At 36.6% G+C, this 17,729-nt stretch overlaps 1 protein-coding gene across 1 annotated transcript in view; it reads left to right on the top strand.

Annotated features, from left to right (window-relative positions):
* THEMIS (thymocyte selection associated) overlaps positions 1-17,729 on the top strand; it is a 133,329-nt gene that overhangs the window by 21,354 nt on the left and 94,246 nt on the right. Inside the window, exon 2 of the mRNA XM_070419230.1 lies at positions 4,710-4,868. Coding sequence (XP_070275331.1) covers positions 4,710-4,868 — 159 coding nt within the window. The remainder of the gene's footprint in view (positions 1-4,709; positions 4,869-17,729) is intronic.

The raw sequence follows: 17,729 nt of genomic DNA, 5'->3' as shown, positions 1-17,729 counted from the left end.
CATATGCTCTCACTTGGAAAGAATCATCTGTAAAGATTTAATAGATTTGCATACTCAAAGTGCATGTCCTCAAAATGAAATAAAAACAATTTTAATATCTTTGACTATATATATACAAACACTTAGTTCAGACATACATCTCAGCAAATTTTTAACAGGCATTTATACATATTATGTGTGCTTTTCCTGAGATTATGAAAGTTGGCTATTTTTAAAGTTAACCATTTTATATTTTTACTGAGAAAAAATATATTTTAAGAGACATCATATTGGTGATATAGTACCAGATCCCCTTTAAGTTTCAGGTATGTTCTTGTCACCTATCATGAACATAACTTTCTAGTGTTGGGCAAATTAGAAATTGCAAAGAATCAAAGATAAATATTAAAGATTAGTATTTTCATGAGCTTCTACTTTTTTTATGACTGAAAGAAGTGATTTTTTTTTTCTAAAGGGGAGACATACATGGAAAGAGACCTAACAAGTCAGAAGTTTTTTGTATGTTGTGTATTGATAAAACTCTCAGAATTTTCTCCTCACAGGATTCTCTGGCTTCTGTTTCCTATGAATTGTTATGTAATCTCACGTGAATTCATCTTTTAATTTTGAATTCCCATGGAGTATTTGAAAAGGATGGCATTCCAAATCAGTCAGTTTGATATACATTAGATCCACAATCAGACATTCACTGCATTGAAATTAAGACCAAAAGACTTCAGGTAAAATGAAATAGGTTACATTATGTCCTATTTTATTTTTAAAAATATATTTTTATTGATTTCAGAGAGCAAGGGAGGGAGAGAGCAATAGAAACATCAAAGATGAAAGAGAATCATTGATCGGCTGCCTTTTGCATGCCACTGCTGGGGATCAAGCCCGCAACCTGGGCATGTGCCCTTGACTAGAATCAAACCTGGGACCCTTCAGTCCGCAGGCTGACATTCTATCTACAGAGCCAAACCAGCTAGGGCACATTATGTTCTATTTTATGTGACAAGGAAAAGTCTTACCATATCACTTTCCTACTTAAAATCTTTTCCTTGTTTCCATTTTTAACGTCCTTCACCTTAATGGCACTGAATGCTTCCTCTACAGGACATGTTCTTCCTTCCCTGGTTAGTTCTCCAACAATCTCAGGACAGAGACTATTTCCGTTATACACTTTCCAAGTGTTAATGTGCTTATGAATCATCTGAGGGTCTTGTTAAAAATGCAGGTTCTGATTCAGCAGGCTTGGGGTCTGGCCAAGATTCTGAGTTCCCATGTGGTGCCATAGACTAGATTTTGGAGAGCAAGCACCTAGATACATATGACTGCTCATTAAATTGACATTAGTTCCTAGACCCTGATAACTGAAAATGTAGATTCTTTTATTTGAGATTGCTTCAGGTTTTTATTGGCCTTTTTGTTGATTATTTTATAGATGCTGCATGATCTAGACTCTCTCTACTTCTCTAGTCTTCTTTCTTACCACTTCCCATTTTTTATATTTGAGACATAACTAGCTACTTGAAATTTCCAGAATGTATCATATCGTAGTGCCCTTTCAAATACTATTTCCTCTGCCTGTCCTGATATCTTGTGAGGCTTTCTGTAAAACAGCTCAGCTGTTATCTCCTCCAGGAATCCTTCCCTAATCTCTTTCCCATGTAATTTCTTAATTAAATACCTCCAATATCCTCCCACAATGCCCTGAATTTCCTAAATTATATCTGTCTAATAATCTGTTGCAATATCTGCTTATTTGTTCCCTTCAAAACAGTGCTTCTGTGAGGGAAGAGAGATTATGCATTTTATCTTAGATGCCCATTGTCAATCACAATGCCCGATGCGTAGTAGGTTTTAATGAAATAAGTTGAATAAATGAAGAAGGAAAGTTGATGTGTTATAGTTATGTAATAATATAATGCAATATTTTCTTTCATAAAGCTTAAGATTGAATTGGGAGTAATAAAAACTAAAGTCATAAAAAGTTAAGTACAGGATGAGATAATACTGAAGATGTAAAATGTTAGTATGTAGTAAATTGCCAAATGAGGATCATAGAAATTAACTATTCTGAATTCATTGGAGGAAAATGCCACTGTGGATTTATCATTATTTTTAATATCCCATATTGTTCTAAAAAGGATTTGTGATGGCTGACACTGTGTATTGGAGTTAATGAAAAGTATGAACATGTAGTTAAGGGAGGAGTATAAAAAATAGAGAAGTTAGGGAAATATATACTAAACTTGAGGATCAGATACATTAGCATGCTTGCAAAAATAGTTCTCACTACATAATGAACAGTAAGTTTTGTGTGCTGGATTTTCATTTTCACTCTCTACTTGGGAGGTGACTTCTGTGTGGGCATCAGCCCCTCCCTTGTCCTCCGCCTTCTGATTGAATTTGGCCAGTGAGGTGACCTGGCAGAGGATCAAATGGAGGGAGAACAGTGAGATCAGGATTTTTATTTTCTTGTGTTGCCTAGAACTGACTGTGCCTCTGTGTAAATTGCCCCTTTATTAAAACCTTCATAAATTATTTTAATTTGAGTGTTGCTCTGATTTCCATTGCGATTCTGATACAATCGCAGAGTTGTTTAAAGCTAGATTGCATGTCAGTCTTCTTTTTTATCGTAACTGTTAATGCTATAAAAATGTTTTAGGTGCCTGCTATATAGCAGGCAAGATTCTAGAGAAGGGGTTTCAATAGAAAAAAATTAAGAAGATAAAAAAAACCTAAAATGCTGTGTTTATACTGTTCACATTTTAGTGTGATAAAAATGAAATAAATCATATGAGAGGTAAGGAAAAAATTATATGTTTTAAGCCTTAGAGTTTGTTAATATTTATTTACATCAACCTTTAATTCATTTACTGTTTAACTGTAAATCGATAATATCCCAGAGATGTAGTTTTTGTGTTGTTCTCTTTTTAATAGGGATAGATTAGTCATAATTTTTTTTTTCTCTTCTGTTTTCTGATGCTCATCTTCTGGTCATTTGACTGCATGTTCTTCTTCCATGAGGAGATATAAAAGGAAAATAAATGAGTGGAAAGCTTAGCTTTAGCATCTATGCTAATTAGACCGGGAGACCTTCTGGACATCCTTCCAGACAAAGCCATGGTGGCGGGTCGGAGGCAGAGGTGGTTAGGAGTGATCAGGCCGGCAGGGGAGGGCAGTTGGGGGCGAGCAGGCCGGGGGGGGGGGAGTGCGGGGGGGGGCGGGAATTGGGGGTGAGCAGGAGGCAAGGGGACAGTTGGGGGCGAGCAGGCTGGCGGGGGGGCAGTTAGAGGTGATCAGACTGGAAGGGGGGAGCAGTTGGGGCTGGCGGGCAGAGGGGTTAGGGGCTATCAGGCAGGCAGGCAGGTGAGTGGTTAGGAGCCAGCAGTCCCAGATAGTGAGAGGGATGTCCGACTGCCAGTTTAGGCCCAATCCCTATCCTCTGAAAAGTCCCAGATTGGAGAGGGTGCAGGCCAGGCTGAGGGACACCCCTCCCATGCACGAATTTCGTGCACTGGGCCACTAGTCCTATATAATATATGCAAATCGATGAATGGAGGAACGACCAGTCGCTATGACGTGCACTGACCACCAGGGTGCAGATGCTCAATGCAGGGGCTGCCCCCAGGGGGAGCACTGCTCAGCCAGAAGCTAGGCTCATGGCTGGTGAGCACAGCGGAGGTGGCTGGAGCCTCTCTAGCTTCCTTGGCAGCTCTAAGGATGTCCAACTGATGCTTAGGCCTACTCCATGGGACATCCTAAGCCAGTGATGGTGAACCTATGACACGCGTGTCAGAGGTGACATGCGAACTCATTTTTTTGGTTGATTTTTCTTTGTTAAATGGCATTTAAATATATAAAATAAATATCTAAAATATAAGCCTTTGTTTTACTATGGTTGCAAATATCAAAAAATTTCTATATGTGACATGGCACCAGAGTTAAGTTAGCGTTTTTCAAAATTCTGACACACTGAGCTCAAAAGGTTCGCCATCACTGTCCTAAGCCATCAGTCGGACATTCCTCAAGGGCTCCCAGACTGTGAGAGGGTGCAGGCCAGGCTGAGAGACCCCCCGGGTGCATGAATTTTGTGCACCGGGCCTCTAGTCTATGATAAAAAGTTTGTTAGGAAGGAAACTGAAATCCTGAACTAAAATGAAGCTTTCCAGTTTATCTGGACTGGTCTGCTTACCAAAAATCAAGAGACAAAAATGGGCATAAGTCTTATATTCATAATGATGAAGAGAACCAGGTCTAAGAAATAAAAATGATGCTCTTGCTATAAAGCCCCAGTGTGCAGATACTCTGTCTTTGGATCTTAGATTGTATTACAACCTTTTTTGCAGTACTTACTTAGATCATTGTTGACTCAGATAAGCTTAATTCTGTGACCCTGCAGAAACACACCATAAATACCAATAGAGAAAGACATGTTTGTAGTTTGACCTTGAAACGATGAGCTAAAGGTGCTGAGGAAACCATAAATTCAATTTACAATAACAAAAATAAGATTCTTTCTACCTTGCCCAGTGAATAAAGTGAAAATCTAATATTTTTCCTGGTACATGCTGTACATTTTGCCAGGCTTGATTAAAGTCCTCTTTAGTAGGTAGCTAAGAGAGGAACTGAATAAAAACACGTAATATAAGGCTTTTGACTCCTACCTTGTTCTTCAAGACTTAATTCTTTTTTAAGAGCTGCTTTCACTCTTTTTTTTTCAGGTTCTGTTTATGAAATGTTTGGAAATGAATGCTGTTTGTCAACAGGAGAGGTGATTAAAATTACTGGCCTCAAAATTAAGAAGATCATAGCTGAAATTTGTGAGCACAGTGAAGGTGGTGAATCACCACAACCATTTGAATTGCCTATGAATTTTCCAGGTACAGTATATTGCAACCATTTCTCACTCATAAAACTGCATTGCTAATAGATATATACATCTATACAATTGCAAACAATGAAAATGTGGTAGTGCTTTTTATTCACTTTAGGGCAGTGGGTAAAAGAATCATAATTCTTATAGTTCAGTGATTTTAAGGACTAATATAAGGCAAATATTTTCTTACCCTTTTAAATAAACATCCTTTACTTGGGACTAAATATTTTCTGTTAATAAATATTTACTGATTTTCAACTACAAGCAACACTGGCTATATTACATAGTTAAAATAAAGAATTCAAATATATATTTTCATAAGTCATGTTGAACACTATAAATATGCAGAGGTGGGCACGAGTAGGTCTATAATTGTGAGTATGTGAAACATAGGGTTTATTCTTGTATTATTATTTATTATTATATTATTTCCATATGAATAACTATAAACCTACTTTTGCTCACTGCTGTACATTTAAACACATTAACCCTCTTTATTCCCATTGCCATTATTCTAGCTCTCTGGATCACTGCTAAACTCCCCTGCTGATCTTACTGGCAAGTCTAGCTGCTTTTCTTTGTCTAGTTAATTCTACTCAGCCTTACAAAATTACTCTAAATATCATGTCTTCTGGAAGATTTTTTCTGACCATCTAATCTAAGCCAGAAATCCCTCTTTTATGTTCTCTTAGTATATTGAGCACCAGAGCATTCACCTTATTTTTAAAGTATGATGATTTTCTCTTTTGTATTATTCTCTAGACCAGTGGTTCTAACCTTGGCTGCACATTAGAATCACCTGGGAATCTTTTTAAAATCCTGATATCTGAGCCTCACCCTTTGGAAATTCTGTTTCTTTGTTATGGGGTGGGGCCACAACATTAGTAACAAAGAAACAGAATTTCCGGAGGATGAGGCCCAGAAATCAGGATTTTAAAAAGATTCCCAGGTGATTCTAATGTGCAGCCAAGGTTGAGAACCACTGCTCTGGACCAAGGGTTGTCAAACCTTTTCTAAAAAGGGCCAGATAGTAAATTTTAGACTTTGCTGCCAGATGGTCCCCATCACAACTACTACATTTTGATGTTGTAACATAAAAGAAGCTCTAAATACCAAACAATGAGCATGGTTCAACAAAAAAATGTCTATATAAACAGGTGGTCAGCAGAATTTGGCCTGTGAATCATAGTTTGCTGACCTCAGCTCTAAAGTAAAATTCCTTCACAGATAAAATATTACATAAGGGACTTTGTCTTTCTAGTAACAAGCACATTTTCTGGCACAGAGAATGTGCTCAATAATTGTATATTGAATGAATGATGAGTGGAAGAAAAAACTCTAATAAAAATTTACAATTTAATGTGATTCATGGTATAATGGAGGCATGTATAGGTTTTATGAGAGTCTTGATAAGTAACATTTAACACCAGTTGGTCATGTTTCAAAACATGTATTTCTGAGTCATTATATTTGAATCTCAGCTCTGCCATTGTTAGTTGTGTAACCTTGCCAAGTTATGTAGCCTCCTTTTATGTAAACTGATAATAATCCTGCTACCTATCTTTTAGTGTTGTTAGGAGGGTTAAGTATTGAAATATATTTAAAGTGCTTAGAATGGTGCTTATCACTTAGCAAGGGCTATAAAAAAATGTTAGCTTTTATTACAATTATTTACATTGTTATCATCAGTGGAGTCAGGCAAAGCTTTTTCAAGAATGAAAAAGCTTTTTCAAGAATGAATGAGCTGAGGTTTGAATAAAAATGAGTTAACTGTATGAGAAGAGGATTCTTCTAAGTGCTCCAGTATTCCAACCCTTTCAACTGAAATCTTTCTCACAGAATGATTCTAATTATTCCTTCCTCAGCCCATCCTTCATATCAATGATTCTCAAACTTGGCTGCACATTGGAATTGCCAAGGGAACTTTAAAAAATGTTGATGCTCAGGCCACTTGTCTGAGATGTTCTGATTTATTTGGTCTGGGATAAAGTCTGGTCATCAAGGTTTTCTAAAGCTCCCAGAGTGGTGATAATGAGCAGCCAAGTTTGAGAACTATTGCTTTAGAACAGCGGTTCTCAACCTGTGGGTCGCGACCCCTTTGGCAGTCGAATGACCCTTTCACAGGGGTCCCCTAAGACCATCCTGCATATCAGATATTTACATTACGATTCATAACAGTAGCAACATTACAATTATGAAGTAGCAACGAAAATAATTTTATGGTTGGGTCACAACATGAGGAACTGTATTTAAAGGGCCAGAAGGTTGAGAACCACTGCTTTAGAAGAAGCTTTTCCTAAGGACTCTAATTGATGTATTAACTCTCCTTTTAAATCACTATAGGCTTTCATGCCTTAATCATTGCTTTTACAACGTTTTGTATATAATTGAAGTTATTTGTGTACTTGTCTTATAAGCACCATCTGCTTAATAGATCATAAGGTTGCTGGGGAAGGAATCTGAATCTCAATTATTGCTGTAATCCCCACAGTGTTTAGAAGATGTATATAATCAATATTTAGTAAGTCAAAATTACTAGAATCTTCTGGTAGAAGGAACATTTCTTATAGTAGTTAAAACACATAGCTTTTTGACTTATAATTTAACTTGGGGAGTTGCTGCTTAGAATATCCCATTGAGCTTTCAGTAAACATAATCATCTTACATCAATTGAGCAATGATTTAAAAATGTATGTACAAAGCTAGTTTTTTTGTAAGGATCAGGATTAAGTGATTGGTGATGATCAGGAAATTGTTTTTACCTCTCTCAAAACAAATTATCCTTCTAGGTAATGATGAAAAGGATCCCCAATATAGAAATAATTCATCTATATCAGCACTCGGTAAAAACCAAGGACACTAATATTTTTTATAAATTTCAATAGAGAAATGTCTTTATTTATACTCTACTCAAAAGTTTCAATTTCAAGTTCCAGTTAGATTATAAACTCAAAAAGTTCAATATATTTTTAAATACCCTTTTTTAATTGGGAATTTTCCATAAATTTATTTTTTACTGATTCTTAATTTCATTCTATTGTGGTCAGAAGACACACTTTATTTAATTTCAGTTCTTGTAAATTTATTGAGATTTGTTTTATGGCCTAACATATGAACTAGCCTAATGAATATGCCATGTGCACTTAAGAAGAATGTGGATTCTACTATTGCTGGGTGGAGTATTCTACAGATGTCTGTTGGTTTATAGTATTGTCAAGTCTTATGATTTTTTTTTGGTAAAATCTCTATGCTTGTAGTTGAAAACCATCTACCCATTATAGAAAGTGGAGTTTTGAAATTTCAAACTATTATAATTGAATTATTAATATTTCTTTTCAAAACTGCAGCTCTAGTTTCATGTATTTGGAGGCTTTGATATAAGGTCGTTATGTGTTTTGTAATAGTTATTTGTTCTTAATGGAGTGACCCTTTAATCCATTTTGAGTTAACTTTTGTGAAGTGTATAAGGTCTGTGTCTAGATGCCCTGGTCAGAGTAGGTGCAGGAGGCACTCAATCAATGTGTCTCTCTCACATCAGTGTTTCTCTCTGTGTGTCTCTCCCCCTCCCTTTCACCCTCTCTAAAAAAATCAATGGAAAAACATCCTCAGGTGAGGATTAACAACAACAAATTTAGAAAAAAGAAATATGATAGAGCTTTAGAGATGAACCATTCTTTACTATCCTACACTCTACTTTTCCCTTGTGATACACTCAAATGAGAATCTTTTTTTAAAAATATATTTTATTGATTTTTTACAGACAGGAAGTGAGAGAGATAGAGAGTTAGAAACATCAATGAGAGAGAAACATTGATCAGCTGCCTCCTGCACACTCCCTACTGGGGATGTGCCTGCAACAAAGGTACATGCCCTTGACCGGAATCGAACCTGGGACCCTTGAGTCCACAGGCCGACGCTCTATCCACTGAGACAAACCAGTTAGGGCTCAAATGAGAATCTTGATAATGCGCCAGACACTGTTCAAAGTGTTCCAGAGAAAGCATTGTGATAGGAGATGACAGCTCCAGGCATGGTATTGCCCCTGAAGACCTTCCAGTGAGACACGATGTGGTTGAGGAAGACAAGGATATTGATGATCTTGACCCTGTATAGGCCTAGGCTAGTGTGTGTGTTAGTCCCTTAGTTTTTAACAAAAAAGTTTAAAAAGTAAATAAAAAATTAAATAGAAAAGCTTATAGAATAAGGCTATAGAGAAAAATAGAGGAGACCACCAAGATGGCGGCATAGGTAAACACTGGAGACTGCTGCCGCAAACAACCACTTCAAAAATACAACTAAAAGACGGAACAGACATCACCCAGAACCACAGGAAGGCTGGCTGAGGAGAGATTCTTCAACTAGAAGGAAAGACAACAGCATTCCAAGGCTCAGAGGAGGCGCAGTGTGGAAAATTTAAAGGTACAGAGGTGCGCGCGCAAAGCAGGCTGGTGGCTGAGGGCGCGGTTGTCGTTTTCATTCAGGAGGGAGTCTCAGACTCTGAGCTCCAGATCCGGGTGAGTCTCTAGGGACTCAGACTCAAACGGGAGAAGCGGGATTGTCTAGCATCAGTTGGAACGTGAGGGCAGCTTTCTCTCCGAGGTTTGCAGCGGTTGCCAGGGCTCTGAGAAGCAGAGCCTCTGGGAACGGGACTGAGAGCAACCATAACTGCTCCCTCCGCCCGCCCTGCTGAGCCCGCCCCGCCCAAGCCCTGTGCAGAGCCACTTGCCAGATCGCCTCAGGCAAAGGCTAGATTAGCACCTCCCCAGAGGACAGAAGTTTTCCCACAGCTGATTCTCACAGCCAGTCTGCCTGGTGGTCAAATCCCTCTAGTATTAACTACAACAACCAAGGCTTAGCTAGAACAAGACTGCGCACAAAGACCACAAGGGGGTGCACTAAGAAAGCATAAAAAATGTGGAGACAAAAAAACATGACAGAAATGGAGGATATAGAGCTAAAAAATGCAATTTTGAGGGCTTGCAATAAACTTGAGGAGAGCCTCACGAAAACTAATGAGACCCTCGATGCTATGATAAAGGAACTAGAAATTAAGCATACATGGTCTGAAATAAAGATTATTATACCCAATAGCAGACCAGAGGGGCACAAGAATCAAGCCAAAGATTTGAAATGCGAAGAAGCAAAAAACACCTAACCGGAAAAGCAAAATGAAAAAGGAATCCGAAAGTGTGAAGATAGTGTAAGGAGCCTCTGGGACAGCTTCAAGCGCACTAATATCAGAATTACAGGAGTGCCAGAAGATGAGAGACAGCAAGATATTGAAAACCTATTTCAAGAAATAATGGCAGAAAACTTCCCCCACCTGGTGAAAGAAATGGACTTACAGGTCCAAGAAGCGCAGAGAACCCCAAACAAAAGGAATCCAAAGAGGACCACACCAAGACACATCATAATTAAAATGCCAAGAACAAAAGACAAAGAGAGAATCTTAAAAGCAGCAAGAGAAAGAGACTCAATTACCTACAGGGGAATACCCATACGACTGTCAGCTGATTTCTCAACAGAAACTTTGCAGGCCAGAAAGGAATGGCAAGAAATATTCAAAGTGATGAATACCAAGAACCTACAACCAAGATTACTTTATTCAGCAAAGCTATCATTCAGAATTGAAGGTCAGATAAAGAGCTTCACAGATAAGGAAAAGCTAAAGGAGTTCATCACCACTAAACCAGTATTATACGAAATGCTGAAAGGTATCCTTTAAGAAGAGGAAGAAGAAAAAGGTAAAGATACAAATTGTGAACAACAAACATGCATCTATCAACAAGTGAATCTAAGAATCAAGCGAATAAATAATCTGATATACAGAATGAACTGGTGATTATAATGAATCAGGGACATAGAAAGGGAATGGACTGACTATTCTTGGGGGGGAAAGGGGAATGGGAGATGCGGGAAGAGACTGGACAAAAATCGTGCACCTATGGATGAGGACAGTGGGTGGGGAGTGAGGGCGGAGGGTGGGGCGGGAACTGGAAGGAGGGGAGTTATGGGGGGGGGGGGGAGAGGAACAAATATAATCTGAACAATAAAGATTTAATTTAAAAAAAAAAGAAAAAAATATTTGTGTCAGCTATGCAATGTGTTTGTGTTTTAAGCTAAGTGTTACTAATACAAGAGTCTAAGAGTTAAAAAATTAAAAGGATTATAAAATAACAAAAAAGTTACAGTAAGGTAAGGCTGTTTATTATCGAAGAAAAATGTTTTAATAAATTTAACATAGCCTAAGTGTACAGTGTTTATAAAGTCTACAGTAATGTACAGTAATGTCCTAGGCCTTCATATTCACTCATCACTCACTGAGTCCCCCTGAGCAACTTTCAATCCTGTGAGCTCCATTCATGGTAAATGCCCTTTACAGGTATGCCATTTATTTTTGTCTTTCATGCTGTATTTTTACTGTACCTTTTCTGTGTTTAGGATATGTTTAGATATGCAAAATTAGATTAATAATGGAATTATTTTTTCAAGAAATTGTTTGACTAGAATTAATAAAACCTGCTTCTTTGTGCCTGGGTATCAAAATGCCTAATACGTAAACATTTTTCAAGATAAATCTCCCTGTTGTTTTATTTAGGAAGCTATATACTTAATTGATAGAAAGCATAATATTGCATTCAATGGTCATTCAGTGTATGTTTTATCTACCACTGAAATGACTAAATTTTTTAGTATTAGCCATTTTATGATTGCATCTAATTTTTTAGAAGCTGACTAAAATATCAGCTTATAAATTTCTTTTAGAAATTACCTGTTAGCAAAATTGTTTTGCAAAACTATATTTAAAATATATTTAGTAGCTTTATAGTGCATAACCTTTTCAGCTCCTGTGTTTTGAATGACTTTTGTTAAAAGAAGCAGGATAAAAGGCAGAATTTGCTCCAATTTTTCCATCTGGATGTCATAAAGACATGATTCAAAGAGACCCTAAATAGACTCCCTGCCTTTTGGATAATTTACTATTTAAGGAATAATGGGCTATTCTTCCAAATTTTCTGGGTCAACTTCTCGTAAGGTATCTCTTCCCCACTGTGCTCACTTAAGCAAAATAAGTTCAGCTATGTCTATTATACAAAATATTTTCCTAGACGAAAAGGGATATTCTGGATATACTATGCCAAAAACTGTGAAGCAATCTAAGTGCACAAAAAATTCAGGCTTTTACACCAATTTTCATTTCCATTTTTTGGCCTATTTTTTCTTCTGCTCTTTGGTACATGATCAGCTTGTTTCTCTAAGTCCTTGTTCTTTGGATAACTAAAATGAATAATATCAGGAAGACAAATAGACTTTGCAGGTCTAGGTTGAAGTGTTCTTTTCACACACCTATGTACATTTTAACCTCATACCAAAATTATGTCAAAAAGATCATCTTAAAATTGGCTTTTCCACACCTGGAACTATTCTGTAAGTTTCAAAGTATTAATATTTTATATACATCTTCTAAAAATCTAATCACATTTTGCTCTTACCCCCTTTCCTACGTACACAACTCCTCTAAAGTTTGTTATGGTGTTACCTCAAAGGTATCACCATGGTGGAACCAGACTCTCCTTACAAACTTGTCTACTCAGATCTTTAGTTTCTTGATTCTTTTAAATGGGCATTGGTAAAATACATTACTATGTTTATACGTAATTATATATTAATGATTTAGAGATTCTGCTGTGGGAACAAAATCCTTTTTTAATAGACTTTATTTTTTAAGAGCTGTTTTAGTTTCACAGTAAAATTGAGTGAGAAGTATAGAGGTCTCCTATATACCCTTTACCCCTACAAATGCATAGCCTCGGCCATTATCATATCCCCCACCGGAGTGGTACACTTTGTTTCATCTGATGAACCTGCATTGATGCATCATAACCTAGGTTCATGGTTTACATTGGTTCACTCTTGGTGTTGTATGGTCTATAGGTTTAGACAAATGTATAATGACATGTATCTACCATATAGAATCACACAGAGTATTTTCAGTGTCCTAAAAATCCTCTGTGCTGTACCTGGTCATCCTTCTTGCCCCACAATCCCTGGTAACCACTGATTTTTTTATGGTTTCCATAGTTTTGTGTTTTCCAAAATATAATTGAATCAAAAAGTAAGTAGCCTTTCCGATTGGCATCTTTTATTTGCTAATATGAATTGAAGGTTCCCCATGTTTTTCAATGGCTTGATATCTCATTTCTTTATAGCACTGAATAATATTCCATTGTCTGGATGTACCACATTTTATTTATCCACATATTGAAGGACTTCTTGGTTGCTTCTAAATTTTGGCAATTATGAATAAAGCTGCTATACACATGCAGGTATTAGTGTGGACATACGAAACACAATTTTTTAAAGTTATAAGATGTATTGATTTTTCTCAACTTTACAAATAACACACAATCTTGTAGAAAATTAGAAAATGAAAGAAAATGCAGAGAAGTAAATTAAAGCTCCCTATAATCTCATCACCAAAGCTAGCAAGCATTAATATTTGTTACATTTCCTTCTATTGTTTTCTAGTACATGGCACACCCACACACAAATAGATATATTATAATATAATGGGGAACAAGTTTATTTCTGAGGATTTGCCTATATTATTAAAAATTCTTCAAAAGCTATTTTATTTTCTATATAATAGTCCCTCATATGTATGTATCATAATTTATTAAGTCCGTTCTGAAATGATCATTTATGCAGTTTATACTATAATGAGCAGCTTTTAACTGAAGTTTAGTGCATCTCATTACTATAATAATCCCATGTATATAACATTATAAGTCCAGAAGTAAAAATGATTTTAAGGCTTTTAACGCATATTGCCAAATCACATTCCATAAGCACTCTGCCAATTCCCATTCCCATCAAGAACTAATGAGGGGGCTGACCTAACTGCTTTTTTGAAGCTATTACTTACTGTTTATCCCTCCTCTCTCCAATTTAAAAAATAAATTTAGCAGCTTTATTGAGATGTAATTTGCATAGCATAAAATTCAGCTGTTTAAAGTATAAAATTCAAATTATTTTTAGGAATCTTGTCTCAATTTCATAGGCAACATGAATTTAAAAACCTTGGGAATCATAGAAAATGGCAGGTCTGACACAGCGTGGCAGGAGGTCACACTATGGGCAGGGCTCTGGGGTCGGGTATAGGCAGCAAGAGCAAAGGCCCAGTGAGTCAGACAAAAAAAGCATTGTTCTTGTATGGATCTTTATTTTCACTCTTTTCTAACAGCACTCCATAATTTTGAGTAAATAAATATGGCCAGTAACAAATAAATTTGAAGACTTTTAGAAATGAGGTGATAATCATTATTTGAAGTAAGATCATCCAGTAAAACCAATGGAAGCAAATGAAACAAAATTTTAAATTTGTTAGAATTAATAAGTTAGTTTTGTTAGAGGACAGGATAAAAATATATGAAAAACATATAAGTAAATACATAGAGAGTATATACATAAAATATGAACATAAACATATATATTTATATGTAAAAATATATATAGTCATGCTTTCCATTTAGAATCTATGAGTAAGACATTTTAAAATAGCAATGGAAAAGCACAAAACAACCATGCTTAATATCTTCATATATAGTATAAGAAATATTATAAAACTTTAACTCCTTTTCTTATTTACTTAAAAATATTACAAAAGCTTATTATTAAAAACTAGAGACCCAATGCACGAATTCGTGCACAGGTGGGGTCTGGCTGGCCTGGCCCCAATCAGGGCAGATTGGGTCCAGGCCTGTCAAGAAGAGGAGTTGGCGGGAGGTTGACCAGCTGGCCTGCCCTGATCAGGCCCAATCAGGGCTGGGCTGGCTAGGGGGAGGGGCCACCGGTGATTGGCCGCTGCCTTGCCCTCGATCAGGGTGGAAGAGGCCAATCGGGCCGGGCCGGCTGCAGGGAGGGGCCATGGGAGGTTGGCTGGCCAGCCCTACCCCCTGATCAGGCTGGTTCACTGGCCACAATGGGCATGATAGTGACCAGTAATTCTGGTCGTTATGGCATTCCGGTCACTGGCTTTTTATATCTAATATAATAATAGGGGAATATGCAAATTAGCCAGGATGCCATAACATCACGACCGATCTACAAGTGGCGGAGAGCTACAGGAGGGCAGGGCAGCAAGCTACCAGCAGTGGAGAGCTGCCAGCAGCAGTGGGCGGGGTGGCCAGCTGAGGCAAGTGGCAGTGAGCTACTCACTCACAGATTCGTGTGCAGGGCTACTAGTACATAGATGAGCCAAAACAGCCCTAGCCACATAGCTCACTTGGTTAGAGCATCCTCCTGTGTACCAAAAAGGTTGCAGGTTTGATTCCTGGTCAGGGCACATGCCTAGGCTGGGGGTTTGATCCCTAGTCCAGACTCATATGGAAGAAAACCTATCAATGTTTCTCTCTCTTACATTGATGTTTCTCTCTCTCTCTTCCTTCCTTCCTTCCTTCCTCCCTCCCACCCTCCCTCCTTCCCTTCCTTCCTTCCTTCCTTCCTTCCTTTCTTCCTTCCTTCCTTCCTTCCTTCTTCCTTTCTCTTTCTCTCTAAAGTCAATAAAAACATATCCTCAGGTAAGGATTAAAAAATAAATCTAAAAAATTAAATAAATAAATAAATAAAAACATATTGATGTATTTTAGTGCATCAGTTTATTAAGTGCTTGAATCAAAAAACTGAATATTGTATATATCAATTATACATAAATTAATTTATAAGACAAACATAATGATAACCCTAATTCACATATTATAATCATAATTATTATTGTGTTGGCTCTTGAGAAAGTAACTCTAAAATTCATGCGGGAGAATAAACATGTGAAAATATTCAAGCAAATACTTAAAAAACAGAACAATAAGAAAGTACTTTTCCTGCCAATGTTAAAACCTATTACAAAGTTAGAATAAATTATACTAAATGTTACCGAAAATCAGAAGCTGAGTCAATAAATTAACAATAGTCTTACTAGTTGTCAAAGAAGCATTAGAGCAATGCTTTGAATTTGACGCTAATGTCCCTGAACTTAAGCCTTTGTTTATAGCTCTGAACCAGTTCTTAATGTCAGTTATTATTTTCTACTTGATGAAGCCTGTACTATACATCTGGGGTTAAAGGAAAGATTATTTAGTAAATTCATAAAAACAATAGATGAAATTGGATCATCAAACTTATACCAGGAATCACAAAGGAAATTTGAAGCAGATTAAGAAGTTACATTTTAAACCATGCAGAATCAATATATTCAATTATATAAAATGGAAATTTCTATACATCTGAAAAGTAAAAACAGGAAGAAAGGTTCAACAGCAAAATGACACAATTTTTAAAATACTAGAAATCACTAAAATGTAAAACAAAACAATCAAATGGTCTAGGGCCGTGGTTGGCAAACTGCAGCTCTCGAGCCACATGCGGCTCTTTGGCCCCTTGAGTGTGGCTCTTCCTAAGCCTTAGGAGTACCCTAATTAAGTTAATAACAATGTACCTACCTATATAGTTTAAGTTTAAAAAATTTGGCTCCCAAAAGAAATTTCTATCGTTGTACTGTTGATATTTGGCTCTGTTGACTAACGAGTTTGCCGACCACTGGTCTAGGGCAACACTGACTGAGAAATGAATAAAAGTCAGAAAAAATTCAGAGGGCTTGTAACCACACAGAAATTAGTTTGGACTCAATATAGATTTAAACAATAATGACAGTGTTCCCAGGTATTTACTAGCTAAGCTTTTACAATTCTAGTAAAAAAATTGAGAAAGGTATTGCTAAGGGGTCACTCTCAAACCTAACCAAAGGGAATATAGAATTTTACAACCTTTCTAAAAATAAATTTGATGTATTTCAAAAGCCATCTGCCAATCATTTGGCAAACACTTTTTTTGTGCCTGTTCAGAGATAACAATTGATGGCAGGAATTATATTTTGATCCCTGTCTTCCTGGAACCAGCAGTCAGCTGAGAAAAGGCCTTTAACTCAGTGGTTCCACTTATTACAATAAACTCTAAAGAAACAACCATCTTAGTATTATTTATACTAGCAAAAAAGAAATCAGTGTAAGTGCCAAATAATAAGGAAAATGATAATTTATGATATATGCCTTACAACATAATATGTAGCCATCAAAAATCAAATTTGTGAAAAATATTTTAAAACATGAGGTTTAATGATGGGTCAATATTAAGTGAAACAGGATTTAAAATAAATGCATTTGGTATACTTTTAATGTTGTTAGAACATTTGTATTGATATAAATGTATGTATATGTCAAGACTGAAAAAAAAAAGTATACCAAAATTTAAAAAGACTTGGGTGACCTCTTTGATCTATTTTAGTGCATCAGTTTATTAATTTCCTTATCTGTAAAGTTGGGAAAACTAAAATACTTTTTACCTTCTAAAATTCTTCCAAGAATTAAATAAGTGAAATGAGGTGATCATTAAGTGCTTAGGACAAACTTTGGTCTATAAAAAGTATTCAGTAACTTTAATTCATTTTATTTCCGTTCTTCATATTATCTATGGAAAATTTGGAGACACCCCTCTGTTTCATGGGACCCAGGATTGCTAGGCCTCTAATGTTCTCATTTCAGCTCCGTCTTCCTGATAATAAAAGTAAATTCTGGCTTTGGGGAGCATTGGCTTATTAGTTTTTGGTGGTGTGGTACGTTTTCATCTTTTTCTATCATATTCTGTTTCTTTTTGCAAAGTATTGGAAAGTCCGGAAGCGTCATGTCTAGGCTACTAGACAGTTGATATTTAAACTCCTTTTGATCAGATACAAACCATATAAAATTCCCATTCATTTATCTTCAGCACCTAAAATAATCGGCAATAGCAAGTTCTCTGGTCTCTCCTGCAG

The sequence above is a fragment of the Myotis yumanensis genome, unplaced genomic scaffold (assembly GCF_028538775.1).
Source record: "Myotis yumanensis isolate MYYU_CA2020_CCGP unplaced genomic scaffold, mMyoYum1.0.hap1 SCAF_6, whole genome shotgun sequence".
Taxonomy (NCBI): Eukaryota; Metazoa; Chordata; class Mammalia; order Chiroptera; family Vespertilionidae; genus Myotis; species Myotis yumanensis.
The sequence above is the reverse complement of the archived record's forward strand: the minus strand, read 5'-3'. Positions and strand labels throughout refer to the sequence as shown.